Source organism: Marmota flaviventris, chromosome 10, assembly GCF_047511675.1.
Source record: "Marmota flaviventris isolate mMarFla1 chromosome 10, mMarFla1.hap1, whole genome shotgun sequence".
In the NCBI taxonomy this organism is placed as follows: Eukaryota; Metazoa; Chordata; class Mammalia; order Rodentia; family Sciuridae; genus Marmota; species Marmota flaviventris.
This window is the reverse complement of record NC_092507.1, coordinates 26495319-26519386: the sequence shown is the minus strand read 5'-3', so window position 1 is coordinate 26519386 and position 24068 is coordinate 26495319. Positions and strand designations below refer to the sequence as shown.

Below are 24068 nucleotides of genomic sequence, written 5' to 3'. Positions count from 1 at the left end.
ACCAAATACTGTATTTATGAAAAATTACTTTTCCAGAACTTAAATCCTTCTTCTGACCAAAAGTTCTGCTCTCAAACTGAGGTTTTATTACCAACTCATTCTACCTTCAGAGAAACTTTTTCCTTTCTTTCTTGGGTGGTAAGTTACAGTGAGTAGATTTGGTGGTCTTTGAAGATGGAGTTAAGAGCTATCTTGAACAGTGTATGCTGGTGATTGAACCCAGGGTTTTGTGCATGATAGGCAAATGCTTTACCCTGAGTTACATCTACAGCCGTGCTTTATTTTTTTTCTAATCTCTATTTGCATATACATTTCTTTGAATTACTGTTATCTTGTAGATCAATGTTGCAAAACAGGTCATTGGAAAGGAAACAGATTCTTTAGTTTTCCTCTGCCCAGTTCTTCAGCTTTAATTAAATCCATGAGATGAATGGTCTCAAGCTTTACAAGATTGGGGCACTGAGGCAAGGCAAATTCTGCCTGTTCTTTATCTTTCTCTTGCCCTGTGGCAGCTCATTAGGATCCCTGTAGGGTTCAAAGGCTGGTTCAAAACTACTGCCCTATATCATTACAGTCAACAATATAACAGACCTATATTCAATTGTTCCTATCCTTGGGCAAATTTCTGCCTGTAAGGCATAAATTCTTCCCCTCAACTTTTCTGCCCTAGGAATATCATCCTTGTTTTTTTTTTTTTTTTAAAGAGAATTTTTTAATATTTATTTTTTAGTTTTCGGTGGACACAACATCTTTATTTTATTTTTATGTGGTGCTGAGGATTGAACCCAGTACCCTGTGCATGCCAGGCGAGCATGTTACCGCTTGAGCCACCTCTCTCCAGCCCTATCATCCCTTTTTGACATTGGTGTTAGTAGCTTTTTTTTTTTTTTGTACTGGAATTGAACCCAATGGCACTTTGCTGTTGAGCTACACTCCTAGGTTTTTTGTTTTTTTTTTAATTTTGAGACAGGGTCTTGCTGAGTTATTGAAGCTATCCTTGAACTTGCAATCCTCCTGCCTCAGCCTCCTAAGTCTCTAGGACTAAGGTGTGTACCACCATGCTTAAGTGCTACCTTTAGTTATTTAAAAATGATCACTTCCTAAGCTAATGTGAGTTTCCTTTCTGTATGGAAAAGCATTTACAACTAGAGTTGGAAGAAATGTGTCACAGCATGAGTGCTGCTTCTGCTGCTCCTTTCTGTTCCTCCTGAGCAGACTTTTTTTTTTTTAATGGTGGTGCTGGAGTTCGAACCTGGGACTTGTGCATGCAAGGCAAGCACTCTACCAAATGAGCTATCCCCAACCCCAACTTTTTTGGGTGTGTGATGCTGGGGATTGAACCCATGGCCTTGTGCATGTGAGGCAAGCACTCTACCAACTGAGCTATATCCGCATGCAGCCGCAGTCCCTGACCTGCCTTTTTGTATGTACATTTGTGAGAGCAGCTGGGATTGACAACTCTCCAAAACAATACTAGTTTGCTGGCAGAAGGAAGATCATGAATCCTAGGATTATAAAATAACATCTGGTCTTCAGATGAAGTATATCTTGGGATGAGGGCACAAGTTGTGCTGATTTTTTTTGTTTGTTTGTTTAATTTTTTTAATATTTATTTTTTAGTTCTCGGCGGACACAACATCTTTGTATGTGGTGCTGAGGATCGAACCCGGGCCGCACGCATGCCAGGCGAGCGCACTACCGCTTGAGCCACATCCCCAGCCCAGTTGTGCTGATTTTAACATTTGAACTCTCAGGAAGAGCCCTCGGGTCCAACAAGCCACTCAGGGCACCTGAGTCGAACGCCTTTTATGTAACTCTGAAAGAAAAAGATATGAATTTGGGGCAGTGGGGTAGCACTGGGGTTGTGGCTCAGGGGTGGAGCACTCGCCTAGCACGTCCGAGGCCCTGGGTTTGATCCTCAGCACCCCATAAAAGTAAATAAAAGGATTGTGTCCACTTCAACTAAAAAATAAAAAATTAAAAAAAATAATTTGGAGTCGGGGTTGTAGTTCAGTGGTTGAGCGCTTGCCTCACATGTGTAAGGCACTGGGTTCAATTTGCAGCACCACATAAATAAATGAATAAATAAAGTATTGTGTCCATCTACAAGTAAAAATAAATAAATAAATAAAAAGATAAGAATTTAAGGATTCTTTTTTTTTTTTTCTCTTTTTGGGTAGTCAACTTAAACTAAACCTTCCTACCAAATCCTACCCTTCCCTAGCCAGAAATGCATTTTATCCCCTGCCTCCCAAATTGAGACCACTTTTACTGGGCGGGATTCCATTTAGATAACAGGATTCTACCCTTGTGCTACCAAGTGATATAGTCTGAGCTGCAAATGAGGACCATTTAATGCTTCATTTGATCTTAATTAATTTCAGTGGGGCCTGTTTTAAATGGGCCATGCCCTACCGTTTTCTGCAGTGTGTTATTTAGCTCAGCAGGAATGAAGTAGCTCCTTTAACTCACTAGGGTGTGATGACCTCAGTGAGAGGAGCATTGTTAGCACTCTGTAAAAAGCTATTTTTGAACCATGTTATTTAGAAGTCATTGCTGTTCTTTGTTGCAAAAGAAGTTTTGCAAGAAAATGGCCTTTGTTCCCAATGAGTTCACCTGTAGCATTGGTAGGGCATGTGTTTTCAGTGAGGTGCCATCCCCCAGCAGTCTGCATTTTTAAGGGAGGATTGACCTGAGGGTGGGATGGGGCAGAAATGAGTATAGTTAGCAGAGAGTGTGGAAGAAGAAACCTTAACTGGAGCTGAGTCAGTGGAATCCACCCTTTCTTTCAGCAGATGGTTTAGTTTCCCTGAAGACTTTGGGGTACAGACTTAACAATGAAGGCCTTGTCAAGATTTAAAAGAGATTCATTATTGGCAGCCTTTAGAAAAGATTTGTTATTGGCATGCTCTTTATGTGTAGGTGTGTGTTTTCATGATTTTCATAACTGCCCTTCTATAGGAGAAACCTACACCTACGACTGGCAGCTGATTACTCATCCTAAAGACTACAGTGGAGAAATGGAAGGGAAACATTCCCAGATCATGAAACTATCCAAGGTGAATTTGCTTCTTTTCATTTGCAGGACTAAGTCAGAGTAGATGACTTACATTCTAAAATAGGTAATATAGAATTTTCTGTCCACACTGAAGTTGGGAATAATCTTCCAGAAGTGACTCCTTCAAAAGTCTGACTGGCTAACATCCAGTGTTTGTTAGTGTATGATTTTCAAAGTTTCATTTATGGTGAGAAAATTGAACCAGTATGGCAGTGATAGCTGAATATATCCACTAAACAGCTTTGAAGGGCAACATAAGGATTTTGGAATTTGGGACATAAGATAGGTAATTTGTGGCCACATGACTGTGTACATTGGTTCAGTTCCTTTCATATAGTTATTAAGAGCCATAAAAATGTTTATATTCTTTAGCCCTTACTGATTCATTCATTAAATGGAAGGTTACTCCTTGTACACTAGTTATGTGAGAGCCATTTGAGATTAACCAGTGAATTAATCTTAATTTTAATGTTCAGGGGAATGGAGTTTAGGAGGTACTTAGGAAGCAGGGAAGGCTAACAGGTGATCACTAGGTCAGCGAGAGTAGATTTCTTAAGAGAAAATTTGCCTACGTGGGTCTGAAAAGTGACTGACTTCCTGGGTAAAGGGTGGAGGGAACATAATCAAGCAAAAGAAGCAGCATATCCACAGGGCTAAGAATGAGAGAGAAAATGTGGGGAGCAGTGCATAGTTGAGCCTGAGTGGACAGTCAGGTGTGAGAAGAGCGGTAGCATAGTCAGTTGGAGAAATGCAGGGGCCAGGTGCAGCAGAGCCTCATGGCGGATTAAAGACTTTCAATCTCACCTAAAGGAAATAGGGAGCTTTTGAAAACGTTTGAGCAGAAGAAAGACATGTTCAGATTTTCAGTTTAGAGAGATCATCATGTCCACAGATTAAAGGAGATGAATGACGAATGTATTGAAAAATTAAGGGGGAAATGATACTATTCTGAGTATGAAAACTAAATAAATGATATTAATGAGAAACCACCAACTGAGCTCATACCATATGCCAGACTTGGTGCTAATTGGTTTACTGTTATTTTTTTTAATTGTCATAATATCCCCAATATGTAGGTGTTAATATTTATTTTACAAATAACAAAACTAAAATTTGAAAAAAGGAAGTGGTTTGGCCAAAGTTCACAGAGATATTAATTAAATAATAGGTTTGCACCAGAGCTATAATCCCATGCTTTAATAATTAATATGATGAGTAGTTAAAAACCAAGGTGATGGTTTGATCCCCAGTACCACAAACAAACAAACAAAAGAACTAAGGTGTGGCAGTGTAGATGGAGACAAGTGAGTGGAGGTCAGCTTTAGAAAATGTGATGATCTGATGATCAAGGCATTGTGTGAGAGTGTTGGATGATTGTAGCTTTTTTGGCTTAGGCACTTGGATGGATGTTCACTGAAATAAGGAACACAGAAAGGATAACAGATTTGGGGGAAATTTTCAGATGATTAATTCACTTTCAGGTGGAGTGAATTTGAGGTACCTGTGAGACATTTGAGTGGAGTTGTCCCCATAGCAGCTGGGGGAAAGAAACTATATACTAGGGGACATCTGGGCTAGAAAGATAAATTTGCATATCCACCTCAAATAGATAATTGAAACCAGAGTCATAGATAAGATCAGCTAGGGAGAATGTTTGGATTAAAGAAATAAGTAGGCTGAGGTTGGAATCCTGGGGTGTGCTCTCATTTAAGGGATGGCAGGTAAACTGGAGGAAATATGAGGTAGGTGGAGAAGGGAAAATTTAGGAGGAAAGCATTACAAGGGAGAGAGTGGTCAAAAATGTTACCGATACCCAATTAGTGTTTATCCAAATGAGATAATTCTAAAGAAAGGACACCCCCATTTTTCTTTAAGATGTTCATTACAGCATTAGTCATAACAGTAAGAGTTTAAAAGCACCCCAAGTATCCAACAGTGTGAAGTGTTTATGACACATTTATTATTATTCTATAGTCATTAAAGTGAATATTAAAAAGACTATATCCTAATGGGAAAAGGGTTCATGCTAAATGAAAAGAACAATAAAAAGTTTGATACTTTGGTTTTAGCTAGACCTTGAATACCTCTGAAATTTGAGCTCTTCAAATGTGGGAATCTTAATTTACCTCCAAACCCCAAGCCTAGACAGTGACTGGTATATGATTGATTCTCAATAAATGTTTGCTGAATGAATTGGATAAAGCTAGTTTTTATGTGGGCAAAGATTGGAAGGAAATAGAGAAATATGATGAGTTAATTGTTAGGGTAATGAGATGGTAGGTGATTTTATTGCCCCCTTTTATATTATGTTCATATAGTTAATAGAAGTCAGGAGGGAAAACTGCTTAGATATTTGGGAACTATTTGGGATTTTTACAAGATGTTTTTCTTTGAAGAGATGATTATTTTAATTTCATAACTCTGTGCTGTAGGATGGTTGGGCCCTTAATGTTCTTCTGAAAAGAAAATGGGAGTATAGAGAGATTGAAATCCCTTATGTTATTCTAGAGGCAGCTAGTAATAAGATATTCACATTAAAAGCTATGTTTCTTTTTAGTGTAACTCATTGTTTAATTTCTTTAGCTAGTTTACTTTTTCCATTTTGAAAATAGGGCAAGGAGAGTGCAGGATTCAGCCTGAAGAAACTCAGATACTTATGTTGTCTTAAATACAATTGCTGCTCTTGGTGGTTGTCTGAAAGATCTTATCTCACTTTTGCAGCTGACTCCAGGCCTGTATGAATTCAAAGTGATCGTAGATGGTCAAAATGCCCACGGGGAAGGCTATGTGAACGTTACAGTAAAGCCAGGTTTGTGTTTCAAGCCACAGCTCTGTCCCATTTCTCTCTCTCAAAGACTCCTGAGGAGGAGAAAATTTGACTTTTGGGTTTATAATACCATCCTTTTTTTCATGAAATATTTATTGGACATTTCCTAGGTCAGTGTAGTAAAAGGTTATGGCAGCAAAGTATATATGTGTTCCAAGTGTTCTAATTGGAACACTGGACTGGGCAGGGAAACATTAGTCACAGCATCCACAGTGCAATGTGGCCTAAGCAATAACCTACCTACCAAAGAACTACTTCTCTCAGTGGGCTATGCTGAAAGAGGAAGCCAGGAGCCCAGGAGAAGCATGCAGAAGAACCCGTCAAGTGACCAGCTCTTTCTTATCTTTCCAGAGATGTGGGTCTCTGTACACAGTTTCTCATTTAGACCTGCTGGTCTCTTTCACTTTAGAAACCAAATCCATCATGTCATTCTTTTAAATCGAGCCATTGTTGGCAGATTGTAGTACAATAGCAAGGTATAAGGGATCTTGTTTTGCATTTTCAGAGAAATTTGGGAGAAGTTGGAAAGTAGCACATGTACTAGCACAAATTAGTACTGTTTCCTGTCTTTTTTGGTAGTAGATTTTCTTTTCATTTCTTGAGTTTTGTAGCCAATGTAATCTTTTCACCTTCTTTAAAATATGGTCAGTAGGCCTGGAATGTAGCTCAGTAGTAGGGCCCTTATCTAGCATGAGCAAGTCCCTGGTTGTGTCCTCAACATGGGGATCAACATGTAGACTGTTTGATCATTTCCCAAAGAAAAGGCCACTGGGTTTGTAGGTCACAATCATTCAGGTGGACCAGAGTGGTTTGTGACCTTCCCTTACACAGCCATAGTCACCCCCTACACCATCAGCTCTCATTATCTTTTCAGAATAGTCTGTGCCAAGGGATGGTTTGTTTGCCAGTGTTTTTATTACACAAAGCTTGTTTTTTTGTGCACCTCTCAGGTTGTCCTGAAAGTAGCCACTGACTGCTATAGTACTTTTCATGAGCTGGATACACAAGAGCATTAAGAGAATGCACAGGGCACAGTCTTAGGAGTGGTCAGGTTTTTTTTTTTTTTTAAAGAGAGAGAATGATTTTCTTTTTAATATTTATTTTTAGTTTTTCGGCGGACACAACATCTTTGTTTGTATGTGGTGCTGAGGATCGAACCCGGGCCACATGCATGCCAGGCGAGCGCGCTACCTCTTGAGCCACATCCCCAGCCCAGGAGTGGTCAGGTTTGAAAGAAGCCCATACATTCCCAGGTTTCTTATGTTAAAATGGAAACCTGGTCTGGCTGGGGTTGTGGCTCAGTGGCAGAGCACTCGCCTAGCATGTGTGAGGCACTGGGTTGAGCCTCAGCATCACATAAAAATAAATAAATAAAAATAAAGGTATTATATCCAACCACAACTAAAAAAAAATTAAAAAAAAAAAAAAAGATAAAATGGAAACCTGGTCTTGTGACTTTACCATCTGGTGATGCTTCAGCTGTCAATTATGTAATGGAAACTGATTTGTAATCCACTCAGCTATGACCTGCCCTTCTTAAATTTATAAAGTTCCCCTCCCAGTCTCTTCTGGGTCACTTTCTTTCAGAACCCCGTAAGAATCGGCCTCCTGTTGCTATCGTGTCACCCCAGTTCCAGGAGATCTCTTTGCCAACCACATCTACAGTCATTGATGGCAGCCGTGAGTACTTGTCTAAATGTGACAGAGTGCACTCACAGCGTACTCCTGTAGAAATCTCTGGTAGAAAGTTCAGGGCCCACTGCATTCTGCTTGGAGCAGTCTTCTTGACTGTGTTATGGGTCTGAAGCAGCTGACTGAGAAGTAGGTGACAGGACAGGCCCTAGTTAAAATTCCCACATGACTTGTTTAAAGTGATATTCCTGCTCTGAGATGGCAAGAAAGTGGTATTATGCATGTATTTAGAATTATTTTAGTTGGAACTGTCTGTTTTTCAGATTTACTTTGATGGAATTTCCTTTCCGGGTTTTGGAAACAATGTTTCTTGCTCTCATGCTAGATAAGTAACTGAGAGGCATGACCCTGAGGTCTGACTCTGCCATCAGTGCCTAACCAGATTGTCCTCTCTTCCCAGGGAGACTCAGAATGCCCTCCACAACCTGCCTGGGCTCACTACCATTTTACTCTTCAGAGTAGCGTCACCTGATGGGTGACAGGAGAGGATTTTTGAATCTTAGTTCTTTTTTTTTTTTTTAAAGAGAGAGAGAGAGAATTTTTTTTAAAATATTTATTTCTTAGTTTTTGGCGGACACAACATCTTTGTTTGTATGTGGTGCTGAGGATCGAACCTGGGCCACACGCATGCCAGGCGAGCGTGCTACCACTTGAGCCACATCTCCAGCCCTGAATCTTAGTTCTTGATCCTTGCAGTGTGTGTGCAGAGGTGTCAGTCCCATCTTCTCAGTGGTATTCGCTTGGTTTCTTTTGAGACCCATTAAGGCCCCATTACCCTGTCTTGGCACCAACGATTGTTTTTGGCAGATGCATTCAGTGCTTGGCAGAGGACCCTCTAGCAAGGTTAAGCATTTCTTGTCATTGGTTTGGCAAGAGGAGTAGAAGGATAGAAGCCAAGGGGAAAGAGAACAGGAAGAAGTGCTTATCATAGAAAGTATTCACATAGCACTGTTATTGTATAGTTTTAAATAGGTCAAAATAATACATAAAGGTACTCAGTGAGAAGAATCATACCATCCATGTCTCCCAACTATTCAGTTTCCTCCAGACAACCAATGGTATTGTTTTATGTATCCTTCCAGAAATTTTTTATGTACATATAAGAAAATATGTATATAGTGTTATCTCCTTGTTTACACACAACACATCATGTGTGAACATTGATAGCACATTAGGTGTGCTGTTACATATGTATTATGCTTGTTTCTCTGTGAGGGAATTTTTCTCAATCAGAGCGTGAAAGGCTTATTCATTCTTTTAGCAGTTAGAGTGTTTCATTATATGTATGTATATGATTTCATTGTGTGACTATATTCTTGTTTTTGATCTCTATTGTTGACCATTTAGACGACTTTCATTCTTTCGCTGTTACAACAACATATCATAAATAATCTTGTCAACATGCTCCTTAATGTATATGTTATGTAGGATAAATTCCTAGACAGATATATTCCTAGAATATTATTTCGTTGTATGATTACAAACTTTTATTAATCTCTAGCAATGACCATTTAGATTACTTTGATTCTTTTGCTATTACAAACAACGTTATAATAAATAATCTTATCAACATGATGTTTAACCCATGTGTAGTGTGTCTGTAGAATAAATTCCTAGAAGAATTGCAGGAACAAAGATAAATATTGCCAAAGTACTAGTTGTAGGATAACTAATTGTATCAATTTATGCTTCCACCATGACTAATGAAAGGACCTTTTTCCATACCTTTACCTATATAATGTGTCATGAAGCTTTTTTTAAAAATAATTTGATAAGTTTAAAAGTGATATCTCAAGTGTAATTTTAATTTACACTTCTCTTTTTTTTAGTGAAGTTCAGTATGTTTTCACGTGTTTAAGAATTGCTGATTTTCATCTGGGCATGGAGGCACATACCTATATTCCTGGTGACTTGGGAGTCTGAGGCAGAAGGATCACAAGTTTGAGGCCAGGCTGTCTCAAAATAAAAAATAAAAGGGGTTGGAGGTGTAGCTCAGTGGTAGAGTACCCCTGATTCGATTCTCACTACTGGGTCTCAGGGGGAAATTTTTGATTTTCTTTTTCATACGGTAGTATTTTAGTCAGAGGTGTCCTATGTTTCTTGGGAAACAATGCAGTAGAATATTCATAGAGAGGCAGAATGACCCAATATTTCTGGGGAAGAAACACTCTAGAGAGATAAGTCTATAATTTCATGAGGTTTTCCTAGCTTGAAATCTCTGAGGTAGTTGTCCTGGTTTATATAAACTGGTAAGTCCTGGGACCCAGCATTTTCATGTTGTAAACGATGTTCTTTGTGGTCCAGAAAGCACTGATGATGATAAAATCGTCCAGTATCATTGGGAGGAACTTAAGGGGCCTCTGAGAGAAGAGAAGATTTCTGAAGATACAGCCATATTAAAACTAAGCAAACTGGTCCCTGGGAACTACACCTTCAGGTAAGTCAGGGTTCAGTGTCAGATTGGCCAGAGGCTACCCTTTTCCTTCCTGTATCTGGCATTTTGGTTTTACTTCCTTGAATGTCTTCTCAAACTGTTGAAGGTTCTGCTCATGAGGAGAGACTATGACTCTCTTCTTTCCCTCCATGCCTCACCAGCACCTGCCATAATGTGACAACTTATTCTTGGGCATCTGTCTTCCTGTCGGTCTGATATTTATCAAGTTTTAGACTCTGCTGGGGTCACAGAGATGATTGTCCTAGCACAACATTTACCATACCATATCTTTACCATCAATTTGCAAATTTGGACTTAGTAGCATTCTCTAACTGGAAGGTAGCTTCCTGAACAATAAGATTTGGGCCTTCTTGTTAGCTTAAAATGAAAAGTTGATTTGGTTTTTATTAGATTTGTAAAAAAGCAAATTTCCCATTTATAGAATTTAGCCTGGTCTGGGTTAATCCTTTATTTAAATAGTGACAATAATAGCTAATGTTTTTGAACATTTACTGTATGCCAAGTACTGTTCTGAGCTCTTTGCTTATAGTATCTCATTTATTCCTTTTAACTGGCTTCATGGTTACTCTCATTAACACATTTGGAAGTTTTGGCACAAAGAGGTTAAATAATTTGACCAAGGTCACACAGCAGTCTGATTCTAGAGTCTGGGCTTTTAGCCACAGTGGTAGACCAAGTTTGTTGGGTGTGTGGGACACTGAGAGCAACTTTTTTTTTTCCTAGCCCTTTATGTCTTTTTAATCTATGAGATGATGGGTTTGGATTTGATTAGCATTAAGGCTCAATCTGGTTGTGGTTCGCTTGCCTTCTCTCTCCCAGTCGTTTCTTTCCCTGGCCCTATATTCAGCTTGCTCTTCGACCACAGGGTCTATGCAGGCAGACCAGGGACGGTTTAGGGTGAAAAGCAGAGCAATGGGCAGCAGCCATTTTGCCTGTGACCCCTTTCTGTTGTCACACGGAGATGGGTAGGTATGCTAACAACATCACACCTGTGAAAACAACAGGGAAACTGGGAAAAGAGGCCAAACACTGGACTTCCCTTTTCCAGTGCTTGCTGATTTGTACATGTGTGCATGTCCCGTGTTTTTGTGCTTTTTTCCTTAAGGCTGTACTATCAGAAATCCCCTTCAGACCACAGGTAAAAGTGAGATTGTGGGATAAAAACCCCAGAGATGTCTGACTCTTTCTGAGGCTGGTGAGAATTAAACAAATCGCATGTCTTTCCTATGCTTTTCCTCTTTCTATCAGCAAAATGGAAGGATCCCAAACCTCTTTGCTTGCTTATACTCACATTTTGAGGTGGCATGAGAAGCTCTAGGCTGTTCAGCTGGAAGGCATCATTTAGGTAAAAGCCTGCTCTTATAAAAGAACATTTTTTTCCTTGCAAATCCCGTTTCTCACTGGCACAAACTGTGGGCCTGTTGCGTGGGAGAATTCATTTCCATCTCAGAGCCAGCCCTCCCTTACCAGAGCCAGCCCTCCTGGTCTGTCCCAAAGACTCTGTGCCCAGGATGGCCATTCTTATGATATGCACACAGCTAAAACAGGATGATGGGGACAATCTGCTGCAGACAGAGTGTGCTCTATATAGTGTGGTATCTTTGAACTAGGGACCAGGGATTATCTCTTTTTAAGACTAGGTTTCTGAGCTTTGGAATCAGAGAACTGGGCTTGCATCTTGGCTCATCATGAAGCCCTGGGCAAATTGCTTCTCTTCTCTAAGCCTCCTGTGGAGTGCACTGATGAAACCTACTCTATATGGTTATCGTGTGAATTGTATTACAGTGCATATAAGGTCTTAGCACACAGATTGTCATAGGCAGCAGAGCAAACTGGTTGCTGGAGACATACTTCCTGTCAGATCCTGAGTCCACTGCTGTCCAACTGCATGACCTTGAGTAAGTTACTTTTCCTCTTTTCGCCTTGGGCTCCTTGTGTATGTAAGGAATAATACAAGGATAATACTTTCTAGAGCTTTTAGATGAATCCAATGAGATATAAAAGTTTGGAACAGTGCCTGTCACATAGTAAAATCCTCAGTCACTGTTAGCTTCTAGTGTTACTCTACTTTTCCAGTAGGAAAAATCAGAAGAGGTAATCCTGCCACCTTGGGGTTTCATAGTCTTGATTTTCAGTTCTCTAGTTTTTTTCCTCCTCCCTAATACTCATCCTTTATTGCACTCCTCTCTCTTCCCTGATAGCTTGACCGTAGTAGACTCTGATGGAGCTACCAGCTCCACCACTGCAAGTCTGACAGTGAACAAAGCTGTGGATTATCCCCCTGTGGCCAACGCGGGCCCCAACCAAGTGATCACCCTGCCTCAAAATTCCATCACTCTCTTTGGGAACCAGAGCACTGATGATCATGGCATCAGCAGCTATGAGTGGTCACTCAGCCCAAGCAGCAAGGGGAAAGTGGTAGAGATGCAGGTAGGAGGGAATGCTTTCTGTCTTCTCTTGTCCAGGGGATAAAGAACTGCTGAATTGGGTCACCATTCAAGGTTTATTTCTTTTCCATTTCAATTACCAAAATCAGATTTGTACATTTATATTTAAAAAAGAAAACCCAAAACAAATCCAGAAAGTTTTATAGGCCTTTTGTTGACAGGTTAGCAATAATCTTTAACTTAAACCTTTAGTATCAGGCAGGGGATAAAAAGACTGATGAGAAACGTAGTTGTTCTGGGTGACCCCAGAGAGTCAGACTACTTAGAGGCCACAAGGGTTCAAATCTTGGTGTGCTCTGTTCCCAGTTGGAGTAGATTATCTGACTCAAGGGTGTCTTATCTGGAGATACCTAAAAAGAGATTAGATCTGTCACCAGGCAAGTCACATAAGTAAATAAAGAATACTGTGTGGGGCTCTGGTGAGCCAGAGAACTTAAGTCTCTGAATGCAGGGGTCCTCTGCTCTTTGGGTCCAGCTGGCTGTTGCCATGTGGAAGTATGGTTCCAGTATTGCTGGATAGTCCAGCTTTTCAGGAGCAGACAGAAACTAATTTCTCATAAATGTCAAAAATTCCAACTTTTAAGAAACTCCAGACCAAACAAAATGTCTGCAAGTGGACCCAGCCCACAGGCTGCTTATTTTGCCCATTGTTCTTCCCACAGGAAGCTCCTGTGTTGGAAGTTTGCCCTGGATTATTTCTAATGATATTTAAGATGCTATTTCTAGCCAGGCACAGTGTCATGCTAATCCCAGCTATGTGGGAGACTGAGGCAGGAGAATCACAAGTTTGAGGCCAGCCATGGCAACTTAGGGAAGCCCTCAGGAACTTAGCAAGACTTCTTCTCAAAATAAACAAGAAAAAGGACTAGGGATGTAGCACAATGGTAAAGCATACTTGGGTTCAATCCCAAATACTGGCGGGGAGAAAAACTCTGTGTTTTTAGATTAGAGGCCTGACTTAAAGCCCACATTTACTTGGCTTTAAGTTCATGTAGTGTGTTAAGTTTTGCTGCTGTTGCAGAATGTGTGCAATCTCTTTTCAGCAGGATATCACATGATGTCTGATTCAACAGTTACTAATTACACTGAACTGGGAGATATCAGCCCATTACCAACTTAGGTTTAGAAAACTGGGTAAATCATTTCTATCAGAGTAAGAATTATTGTGGGATGTTGTGATTCTAGGAGCCCACTTTTCTACTCCTGAATTTCTGTGTGTAGGGTGTTAGAACACCAACTCTGCAACTCTCTGCAATGCAAGAAGGAGACTATACCTACCAACTCACGGTGACTGACACAATAGGACAGCAAGCTACTGCTCAAGTGACTGTTATTGTGCAGCCTGGTAAGTTCCATCCTTGGGGTTCAGACTCTTCTGATGGTTGGTCCCTTTGACCTTGGGGGAGAGGAAGGTTTGGATTCTGAGCCTGCATGAGGGTAGACGCAGAAAGCACCAACCCATGGAGCCTCAAAAGCAACTTCTTTCATCCATTTCCCTCACATTTTCTTCATGGCTAGAAATGAGGGTACTTCCCAGCCTCAGCTTGTGCCCTTACCTTGGCTAGTTACTGTGCTTTTATGTGGACCTAGGAAGCAGAGGTGACACCATCCCAAATCCTACCATGTTTCATAAGGATCAGCTTAAAACTCACTTCTCAGGAGAGCCCCCTCTTGTCACTCAAACCTTATAGCATTAGATTTCAGATTTAGCATGGCTTTATAACTGTGTTGTGTTCTGCCATGTTTCTTTCAGAATTGTTGATATATTTCAGTCTTATACTCTTCCTTTTTAGCTCCCTGGTGGTATCCATCTCTCCCACGTATCTGACATTTTTGTGGGCTAAGAGGCAGAGTTCCCATGTCTACCAGAACATGTCTCATTAGGTCCTCTTCTATCCCACCTGGACTAGCTGCTTTTGACCTCCATTTTTCTCTATCTCTAGAAAACAACAAGCCCCCTCAGGCAGATGCGGGCCCAGATAAAGAATTGACCCTGCCTGTGGACAGCACAACCCTGGATGGCAGCAAGAGCTCAGATGATCAGAGAATTATCTCCTATTTCTGGGAAAAAACACAGTGAGTGTTGACACAGAATCCTGATCTATGCAAACAAAGGCTCTAGGCCATGGAAGAGCAAAGTTTTATGTGCTTTTAAGAGTTAACTTTTTTTTTTTTTTGGTGGTCCTAGGGATTGAACCCAGGGCCTTGTACATGTGAGGCAAGCACTCTATCAGCTGACCTATATCCCCAGCCCTAAGAGTTGACTTATTTTTGTTGGCTCATTCAGGAGGGTCACTGAGAAAGAAATGTTTATAATTCCAAACGTCATCTCTTAAGAAAATAATGCTACAAATAGTTTTTATAAGGAAAAAAGAATGCTTACCATTAGTCAGTCCCCAGGTGGTACCGTATGGTCATGGTGCTTTTGTAGGTACAATCCATTTGCTGAAATGCAGTTTAATTACATTTGAGAGGCAGACTAAAAGGGGTAATGGAGCAGAAAATACCATTGTTCAAAATTAACTGGGTAAGGCTGATGGGGGATGGGGCAAGAAGTTACCCAGAGAATTAAAGATCATCAATCAAATGAAGGCATTTCTCTGTTGCTTTCTTGGAAGACACCATATACCAGTTAATTTAACTAGAGGCAAAGGCCATAGCCAAAATAATACTAATTAAGCTGAAATTACCTAATTGAACTATTCTTGGTTTTCATAGTTTGTTTTAGCTTCTTTAAACTGTAACAAATGGAGCATAGATTTTATGCAGGATCCCACAGGAAGCAAAAGAATTAAAAGAGTTAAAAACATTCTTAATTTTCCAAGACAGAAACCATAGGACAGACTTCTTTTTAAAATTTATACAACAGACACACACTTACACTTATTATTATTATTATTATTATTTTTTAGGGCTTCTTTGTTTTTTTTATTGGTTGTTCAAAACATTACAAAGCTCTTGACATATCATATTTCATACATTAGATGCAAGTTGGTTATGAACTCCCAATTTTACCCCAAATACAGATTGCAGAATCACATCGGTTACACATCCACATTTTTACATAATGTCCTATTAGTAACTGTTGTATTCTGCTACCTTTCCTATCCTCTACTATCCCCCCTCCCCTCCCCTCCCATCTTCTCTCTCTACCCCATCTACTGTAATTCATTTCTCTCCTTGTTTATTTTCCCATTCCCCTCACAACCTCTTATATGTATACTTTCAGGGATCATTTCTATAGTATATTATTATTATTATTATTTTTAAAGCTAGGTATTGGAGATGGTTGGAAAGGGGCTTTAGTTTCACCATAGAATCTACTTGACTTGTGATTGCTGAGTTGAATGCTAGAAATTATTTCACTCAGCTCTTATTTCTGATTTTGGATAACCCAGTCTTCCTCAGCTTGCCATGTTTTCTCTTTAATTATTTATTGAAGATAGGCCTGATGAACCTTTGAGCTGAATTTTAGTAGTATTTGTTGCAGAGAATACTTAGTAGAGTTTCATGGAGGAGAATCTGTTTCAGGAAAGGCTATGAGGGTCAGAGGTAATAAGTTTAAAAAGCAAAATGAACCAAAGCTGACTCTGAAGTCTGCAGGTTTCTCTGGTTTGTCCTTAATTTGAAGGAAGCTTGGGGGTGTTCAGGGCTCCAGCTCTGTGCAGCCCTGGGCCTGGATGTTGGCACACAGGTCACTCCCCTGCTGCAGGCTGCTCACTGAGCAGGATGCGAGAAGGCAGGATGCAGTTGTGCTGGTCCTCTGTAGCCCTGTCCTGGAGGTGGAGGAAGCTTTGCTGATAGAACCTCTATGAAGAAGTTTCTTTGTCCTGAGAGGTCCCCTGCAGCCTGGGCTGTTTCCTTTCCTTGACTTTTCCTCAGGAGGGTCTTGGGCATGTGGTTAATAAATGCATTTTGCTTATTTGCTGGCAAGAGATGAACCAATTCATGGGCCAGAAATACTTTTTAGAAACCTTATTCTTAAAGCATTTTGATCACAGACCTGCTTAGAGAACTTCATTCCTTTTATAAACTGGAGCAGTAAAGAGTTTGAATGCTCTAGAAACTCAGAAAGGATAAAACTAGAAGTGTTTGAAAGCTGGTGAGTAGAATTTTCTGACCAGCAGGTAGCCTGTATTTTGGGGACAAATGACACTTTGTCCAAATGGAATATTTTTAAACATGTCCTGTCAAGGTCTGGGAAATAATTGTTTGTGTCTCAGCTGAGGCATTAATGGTCCCCTCCTGCTGTGTCAGGGACAGGAGAGCGGCAGACAGATCCAACTCCACCCACAAATATTCTTTTTTTCCAGAGGACCTGATGGGGTGCAGCTGGAGAATGCTAACAGCAGCGTTGCCACTGTGAGTGGGCTGCAAGTGGGGACCTACGTGTTCACCTTGACTGTCAAAGATGAGAGGAACCTACAAAGCCAGAGCTCTGTGAACGTCATTGTCAAAGAAGGTATCTATCTCTCTGCCTCAGGTTTGTACAGTACCCTCTTTGGGTCAGATGGCTGAGAAATCTGCCATGTCTTGTTTGGCTGCAGACATTGATTAGTGATAAGAGGTGGGGAATAAATTGGGGTGAGGGTAGTAGCTACCATTTGCTTTTCTAAAGCAGCCTTTAATTGAGAGTGGGTGAAATATGAATTTTAACTTCCTTTCCTCCCTTCCTCCCATGCTGCCCTCCTTCCCTTTTTTGTCCAATTGAATAGGACAAGAATTAGGGTTCAGCATTTTGATTTCGCTGCTAAGACCTGGGGTTTCCATGATTCTCTGGCAAACTACAGTGACACCTGCTGTCAGGCCTTAGAATGACTGTGCTGTACTGCAGCGTCCTGCGCCTGTCCTTTGAGCCCACAAGCTGAGGCCAATGTGAGGCAGGAGTTGGTTGAGCTGCCCTGAATTGGCAGGCACAGTGACCAAGAGGGACTCTCAGCTGATGGTAGAAAAACCCACCATCCATGGAGGGGTGGTCCTAGTGTGGTCTGTTGTGCTGAGTTCCTACTGAGTTACACCCAAGTTACACCCAAGCTGCTTGGTGGCCCAGGAACAGAGAGGTCACTGTCTTTTCTCTGCTGTAAAGTACCAAGGAAGGAATGAGAAAGATATTCAGAGAATAACATTTTAAGATATTTTAAAGAAGAATTTGTGATGTCAGCTGAATGAAACCTAGCCTAAGGCTTTAAGCCTCATTGGGCCTTTGTTTCCAATTATCATATAACTCCAAGATGGGGAAGTGGCTTCTTCTCAGGAAAGTTGCTATGAGACCACAGGAAGAAAGTACACTTGTTCCCTGCTCTGGGTAGGAATGGAGCTTCTGCAGCTCTGGTGGCTTTAAATTTGCATTACTGGTTGCTGACACAGACAGGCATTAAGACGACTCCCTGCTTAAGATGCTCATTTAATTTCCCCATAAGTACCATGAAGCAGCATTCCTTCTTTTCCAGAAGGTCTCATTAATTCAATGACTTATCTTTGGTTAGAAATGAACAAACCACCCATAGCCAAGATATTGGGGAATGTGGTGATTACCTTACCCATGAACACAGCAGAGCTGGATGGCTCCAAGTCCTCAGATGACAAGGGAATAGTCAGCTACCTCTGGACTCGAGATGAAGGGAGCCCAGCAGCTGGGGTAAGTGTGCCAGGAACTGAGGAGCTGCAAAGTTTAAGTAGCAGCTGGTAAGGAGAAACCAACACTCCAGGGTCTGTTTTAACAGGCTCGTGGTATCAAACCTGGATTGTTCTCCGAAATCCAGGGAGGTTAAGTGACTTATTCTGAGTTTCTCTGCAACTAGTGTGGCACAGAATGATTTCTGTCCCTTGATCCTAGTAGCTGTGGGTGGCAGTGCTGTGATGGATCAGGAACTGACACAGGTGGAAACAGTCCCGCCTAGATAGAGCCTCGTTATGGCAAAAGCAGCAGCTGACTCCAAGAAAGGAGTGGTGTTTTGTTCTGCAACATAGCTGTGTTGTTCAACCCCACAGGAGGTGTTAAATCACTCTGACCATCATCCTGTCCTCTTTCTTTCCAACCTGGTTGAGGGAACCTACACATTCCACCTGAAAGTGACTGATGCAAAGGGTGAGAGTGACACAGACAGGACAACTGTGGAGGTGAAGCCTGGTGAGTTCACTTAGTGATAACTGAGTGGAATTGCCAGATGTCTTGAGATGCCTTTCCGTCTAGCATGGCATGCCCAGTTTGAAAAACAGTCTAGAGCCAGGTGCCGTGGTACATGCCTGTAATCCTAGCGGCTCGGGAGACTGAAGCAGGAGGATCCCAAGTCCAACACCATCCTTAGCAAATCAGCGAGGCCCTAAGCAACTCAGAGAGACCTGGTCTCTAAATAAATTAAATATAAAAAAGGGCCAAGGATGTGGCTCAGTGGTAAAGCACCCCTGGCTTCAATTCCTGGTACCAAAAAAAAAAAAAAAAAAAAAAAGGGAAAGCAGTCTAGAAATCCCATGCTGAAAAATCCTTAGAAACTTCTTACTCCGACAGTACCCCTCCTACCTATGCAGGAATGTAGACCTCCCCTTGCTTATCTCAGATGGAGAAACCAAAACTCAGACAGGGCAAGGCTTGCTCAGTGTCACACAGCAGTTGTGCCAGAGCCAGGCTTTTGTGCCCTGGCCCAGCACTTTGTCCTCTGTGGCTGAGGAGATAGGGCTCAGGTGCACTGGGAACCTGAGCACAGGAGTAGCTCAAGTCATGATGTTGCATCAGCACCAGATGCAGAAAACTATTTTTACAAGTTGAGCCTCAGACTTTATCTGACAGCTCAGGGAAGATAATGTGACTTGTGTCCTGTATACTTTTGAGATTTCCAGAAATAAAATTTCCTTCTTAAATAAAACCACATTTTTGTTTTGTTTTGAGACTAATTTGGTGGAACTGAGTGTGGAGGTGGGGCAGAGCTTTGTAAGTCCCGGGGCTTTTGATGAGCAGGTATTAACTTTAAGCCTACTCTTGCCTAGGTCAAGCTCATGCATGGATGTCTCAGATGGGAAGGGATCTTGGGAAGTCTTCCAGGCCTTGTCCTGCCTCTGGGAAGGACAACAGCCAAGACACCATAGAGTTTCTTCTGTGTTCCAAGTCAGATCAGAACAGGCAAATGGTGCATCTAAGTGTTTGTGAATAAGGTATTCTGAACAATTCACTTTAACTTGTAAATGTGGAATAGTCTTTAGGACATGTTCAGAAGTAAAGTGTGGTAGTCTTTCAGTTCTGGACTTGTAAAAAGACAGTGTAGCTGTGGGGTTGCTCTAAGGAAATCCTTCCTTCTCAGCTACCTGGATTTTCTTTTATTTTTCATGTATTTAAACCTATAGAGATGGATGCATTCACATTATTGAAAATAACCAATGAGACTGAGATGAACATTTTTCCTCCTGTTGTCACAGACAAAGTACAGCAAGTCACTGAAAGTAAGATGGGGTCAGGAGAGACGGCAGGCTCCCCGCTTGGCCTGGAGAGCTCAGCAGTGCCATAGGGACACTGCAGTGTACTTTCCTCCCCTGTCCCTTCACTAAGCCTTTGCCTCCCTGCTTAGCCTTGCCCCCAGCACACATGTGGCCATTCTCAGGTTGGTATAAAGCTTTCCACGCCAGCCCCAGATTGCCTTGTGAGGAATTTGCTGTCATCCCTTACCACTGACTAAATGCTGTCACTACTTCCCCTCCTGTGACTAAGCAAATGCACAGTGGCAGGTCTGTGTTAACTCTCCTACTTCCAAAGCCATGACCAATCCACATGCTTTCCAGATCCCAGGAAAAACAACCTGGTGGAGATCATCTTGGATGTCAACGTCAGTCAGCTAACTGAGAGGCTGAAGGGGATGTTCATCCGCCAGATTGGGGTCCTCCTGGGGGTGCTGGATTCCGACATCATTGTGCAAAAGATTCAGCCGTACACGGAGCAGAGGTAGCTGGGCAATGATTGGGGGGAGAAAAGGAAAGATCAGGGGGTAGATGGAGAAGGGTGGGCTCTCTAATCAGGAACCACTCATGGTGTCCATCTCATTAATGAGCTGTCTTCTGGCACAGGTCGCATGCTCTGTACTACATAGCAGCCAGTTGCTAGGGCACAATAAGGTCTGAGGGGGGCCCTTTACTTTGCAGGCTACAATCTGGGAAAGGAGGTAACCAAGTAAATATCTCATCTTAATATGGGGCAGATTTGACACAATATGAGCTATCAGGGAACTCAGAGGCAAGGGCAGTCCATTCTGGAGAATTCCAGGAGAGCCCAAAGATTTTCCAGAAGTAGAACATGCTTTGACCAGCACAGGAAAACTAGAAGGAAGTTCAGAAGAGAGGAGCACCATGAACCGTGACCTTGAGGTGGGAAAGTGCTGGGTTTCTTCTGGAAGAAGTCATTTGGTTCAGAGTGTAGTGGGCCCCAGGATATGGTCAAAGAAGGGCTGCCTGTGGAGCCTGAGAAGGAGTTGAGTGTGATAGTTTGGGTGGGAGAACCCAAGTAGTTTGTTTTATATGTGTGGGGTTTTGTTTGCTGTTAAAGCAAGGATATAACATATTTAGATTTTTTAAAAAGTCAGATCAGTAGGGTGGAGGTTAAACTACAATGAAAAGAGACAGAGCCTGGGAGGCTAATCAGAGGCCTTCTGGACTAGCCCAGTGAAAAGGTGGTGACCCTGAATTCAGTGGTGGAAGCAGAGACAAATGAAAAGACAATAGAGGCAAACTAGCAGGCCTTGGGGGTCCTAGGAGATGGAGGATCTGTGGGATGCTTTTGGCTTGGAGGTCTGGATGGATGGTTCAGGCCATTAACTGAGGTTAGGGAGGAAGGAGGAACCCACTTTGACTATTGAATTTGGGGTGTCTTATGGGCTACATGGGGAGATGTTCCATATGGTCCTAAGTATAGGCAGGAAGTCAGGGTGGAAGGAGAGCCGGGGTCACCAGTGTCTAGGCAGAAGTCAAACCATGAGGATGGATGAGTCACACCGGGGCGTGGCAAGAGGGCAAGGACAGAATTCTAGAGAACACTGGTATTTAAGGAAGAGGCAGAGGAAGTCGAGGCAGCAGAGGAACTCAAAAGAATAGCCAGGGAGGTAGGAGGAAGCCAGGTGACAGTGATCTGCTGGAAGTTGAGGTACAGTCTGGCATTGGGGGCTACTGTAGCTTCGGAGGCTGGTGGTGCAGTGATAATGTGGAACAGCTGGGGGTGGGTGTGCTCCCCACATCGCCAGTGACAGTAGAGGGAGGTGTCCCAGTCTGAGGTAGAGCTTCTAAATAGGAAACCTCTGCAGAAGCTGATGCTGGAAGTCCTATGGGGGACGGGATGAAAATAGACCTTTTCAAGACAGTAATTCCTGGAACTTCTATATCTATTGAGGGCAAAGTGCTGAGGAAAAGGGGGTGATGGACGTGAGTGGAGGGGACTGGTGTGGTAGATCCGGAGGAAGTGGAGGAAGGGGAGGTACTGTAGTGGGAAATTGGAGTGTTGATGCCAAGTCTCATGTTTTGTCTGTGGCAGGGGCAGGGCCATCTGCCTAGTGGAGGGGAGAGTGAGGTGGGAGGCAGGGGAACGGGGAAAGTCTGGAGCAGCTCTGCAGAGGGTGCCAGCTTTGAGCAGCACTGGGGTCTCGGTCCGAGTTAGAGATGTGAGGGGAGAGCAGTGCTTCCCACTTCTGGCTGAGCACAAGAATGACCTGGAACTTTATGAAGGTACATTGCCCAAGCCTCATTCCTGGAGAGGAGCATTCGCTGGAGTGGGACTTGGACTCCTAAGGTTTAAAAGCGTCCCAGGATCTGATGTGCAGTCAGGGTAGACTACATAAACTAGAGGCAGTTTGATTAGGACTCACTCTTTCACTCCTTCCTTCGTTATTATTATTCCTTCTTCTTTCTTCTTCTTTTTTCCTCCTTCTCCTCTTCTTGGTATGCTCAGCCACCTAGGAGTAGCAATAAGGCAAAATCCAAGTTGGTGGGAATTTGGTGTGTAGAAGCAGTGAGGAAAGGTTTTAGCCACAGTGCTAGGAACAGCATTGTTGGTGAGTGTGCTTGGACTTGCCATCACTGCATATGGGGCACAGGGAAGAGAGAGGCATCTGGATTTCTCTGGGTTCCTGGCTTGGACTAGGTTGACTGAGTTGAGAATTCAGGAGGAGCATGTGCTTGGGGAGTGGGGTGTTATAGCCCCTGCGCACCAGTGTGAGCCCTGATGTGCACAGGCCACTTCACCTCTCGGAACCTCTTTATCACCTGTGAAAATGCTAGTACCTGTTTTATAAGATTGATATTGAAGATTGAATAACATGATATTTACATAAATCCCTAACATAGCATTCAATGAATGGTTTTTACCATGAGTTTATTTCGAGACATGCTGGGTTCAAGGTTCCCGAGAGATCTGGAGTAGATATTCTTACAAGCATTTGCAGGTATAGAGTGGTCACTATTGGTCCTGTGGGGAACGGAGATAAAGATGTGAGGATTATTAGCATTCCAGCAGAAATCGAAGCTGTAAGTATAGAGTAGGTAACTGGGAGAAAATAATGGGAAATGGACTATATATATCTTTTAAGGTGTGTTTTCTTGATTTTGGAATCTGCAAGACTTCATTGTTATTCTCACTGTGTAGCAAGCTTTTAGTTGATGATGGTTCTTCCCAAAATTTATGTTATTTCATGCATACAAAATGATGAGTGTCTGCACTGACACCTTGGGAAAAATATAAAGGCTATTTATACTGGTCCAGGGCCTATGGGATACCTGGGTCCTCCTAGCCAACCTACATGCTGAGGGGGTCAGTATCTTGGGTTTAACCCAGTGTGACCCACTGATTATGGAAGGTTTGATTTATGGAGTTCAAGAAGCATACTATCAAAAATTAAGGCTAAGGCTGGGGTTGTGACTCAGTGGCAGAGAGGTTGCCTAGCATGTGTGAGGCACTGGGTTCGATCCTCAGCATCACATTAAAAATAAATAAATAAACAAACTAATTAATTAATTAATTAAAGATAATGTGTCTATGTACAACTAAAAAATTTTTTTAAAAAACAAAGGCTAAGACACAGAGAACAGAATTTGTGTTACCCATATACGGGTTCAGACATGGTTCATCTTGAATAGAAATTGACACTCAGAAAGCAAAGAGATTCTGGGCATGGAGTAACAGTGTTGTACCAGCCACACCATCTTATTTTTGCTGTTATAGTAACAGTCGTTTTGGCTTTTGGGGCCTGTGGATAATCTTTGATACTTTCCAACAGTTTACATTTTATAAAGCACCGTGGTTGGTTTAATCAGTAACCAAGCCACAAACCCAGCAGCACCACTGTCAGGTGTGAAAGGCTGCCGACAGGTATATTGCGATGACCAAACCCCCAATCTTCTCTTCCTCATGTTACCTGTTTGAAATGGGTGATCCTGTTAGTTGGGGCATTGTTAAAGTATAGGCTTTGGAGTTCAGACATGACAGGGTGAGGATCTGGCTCTGTCATAATTAACTGTGTGACCTTGGGCAAGTTACTCAACCCCTCTGAGCCCCATAGTTGTCCTCTTGAGAAATGAAGATGGCACTGATAACACCTTTCTGTGACAGAATGCATGTGATCC

At 42.1% G+C, this 24068-nt stretch overlaps 1 protein-coding gene across 3 annotated transcripts in view; it reads left to right on the top strand.

The window, feature by feature from the left end:
• Nucleotides 1-24068, top strand: part of Kiaa0319l (KIAA0319 like) — a 109525-nt gene that overhangs the window by 77261 nt on the left and 8196 nt on the right. For all 3 annotated transcript variants that reach the window (XM_071617669.1, XM_027937291.2, XM_071617670.1), the window contains exons 6-16: nt 2962-3059; nt 5780-5867; nt 7473-7565; nt 9882-10014; nt 12234-12462; nt 13701-13824; nt 14423-14555; nt 16793-16941; nt 17966-18117; nt 18471-18609; nt 20250-20409. In XM_071617669.1, the coding sequence (XP_071473770.1) occupies nt 2962-3059; nt 5780-5867; nt 7473-7565; nt 9882-10014; nt 12234-12462; nt 13701-13824; nt 14423-14555; nt 16793-16941; nt 17966-18117; nt 18471-18609; nt 20250-20409 (1498 nt within the window). The remainder of the gene's footprint in view (nt 1-2961; nt 3060-5779; nt 5868-7472; nt 7566-9881; nt 10015-12233; nt 12463-13700; nt 13825-14422; nt 14556-16792; nt 16942-17965; nt 18118-18470; nt 18610-20249; nt 20410-24068) is intronic.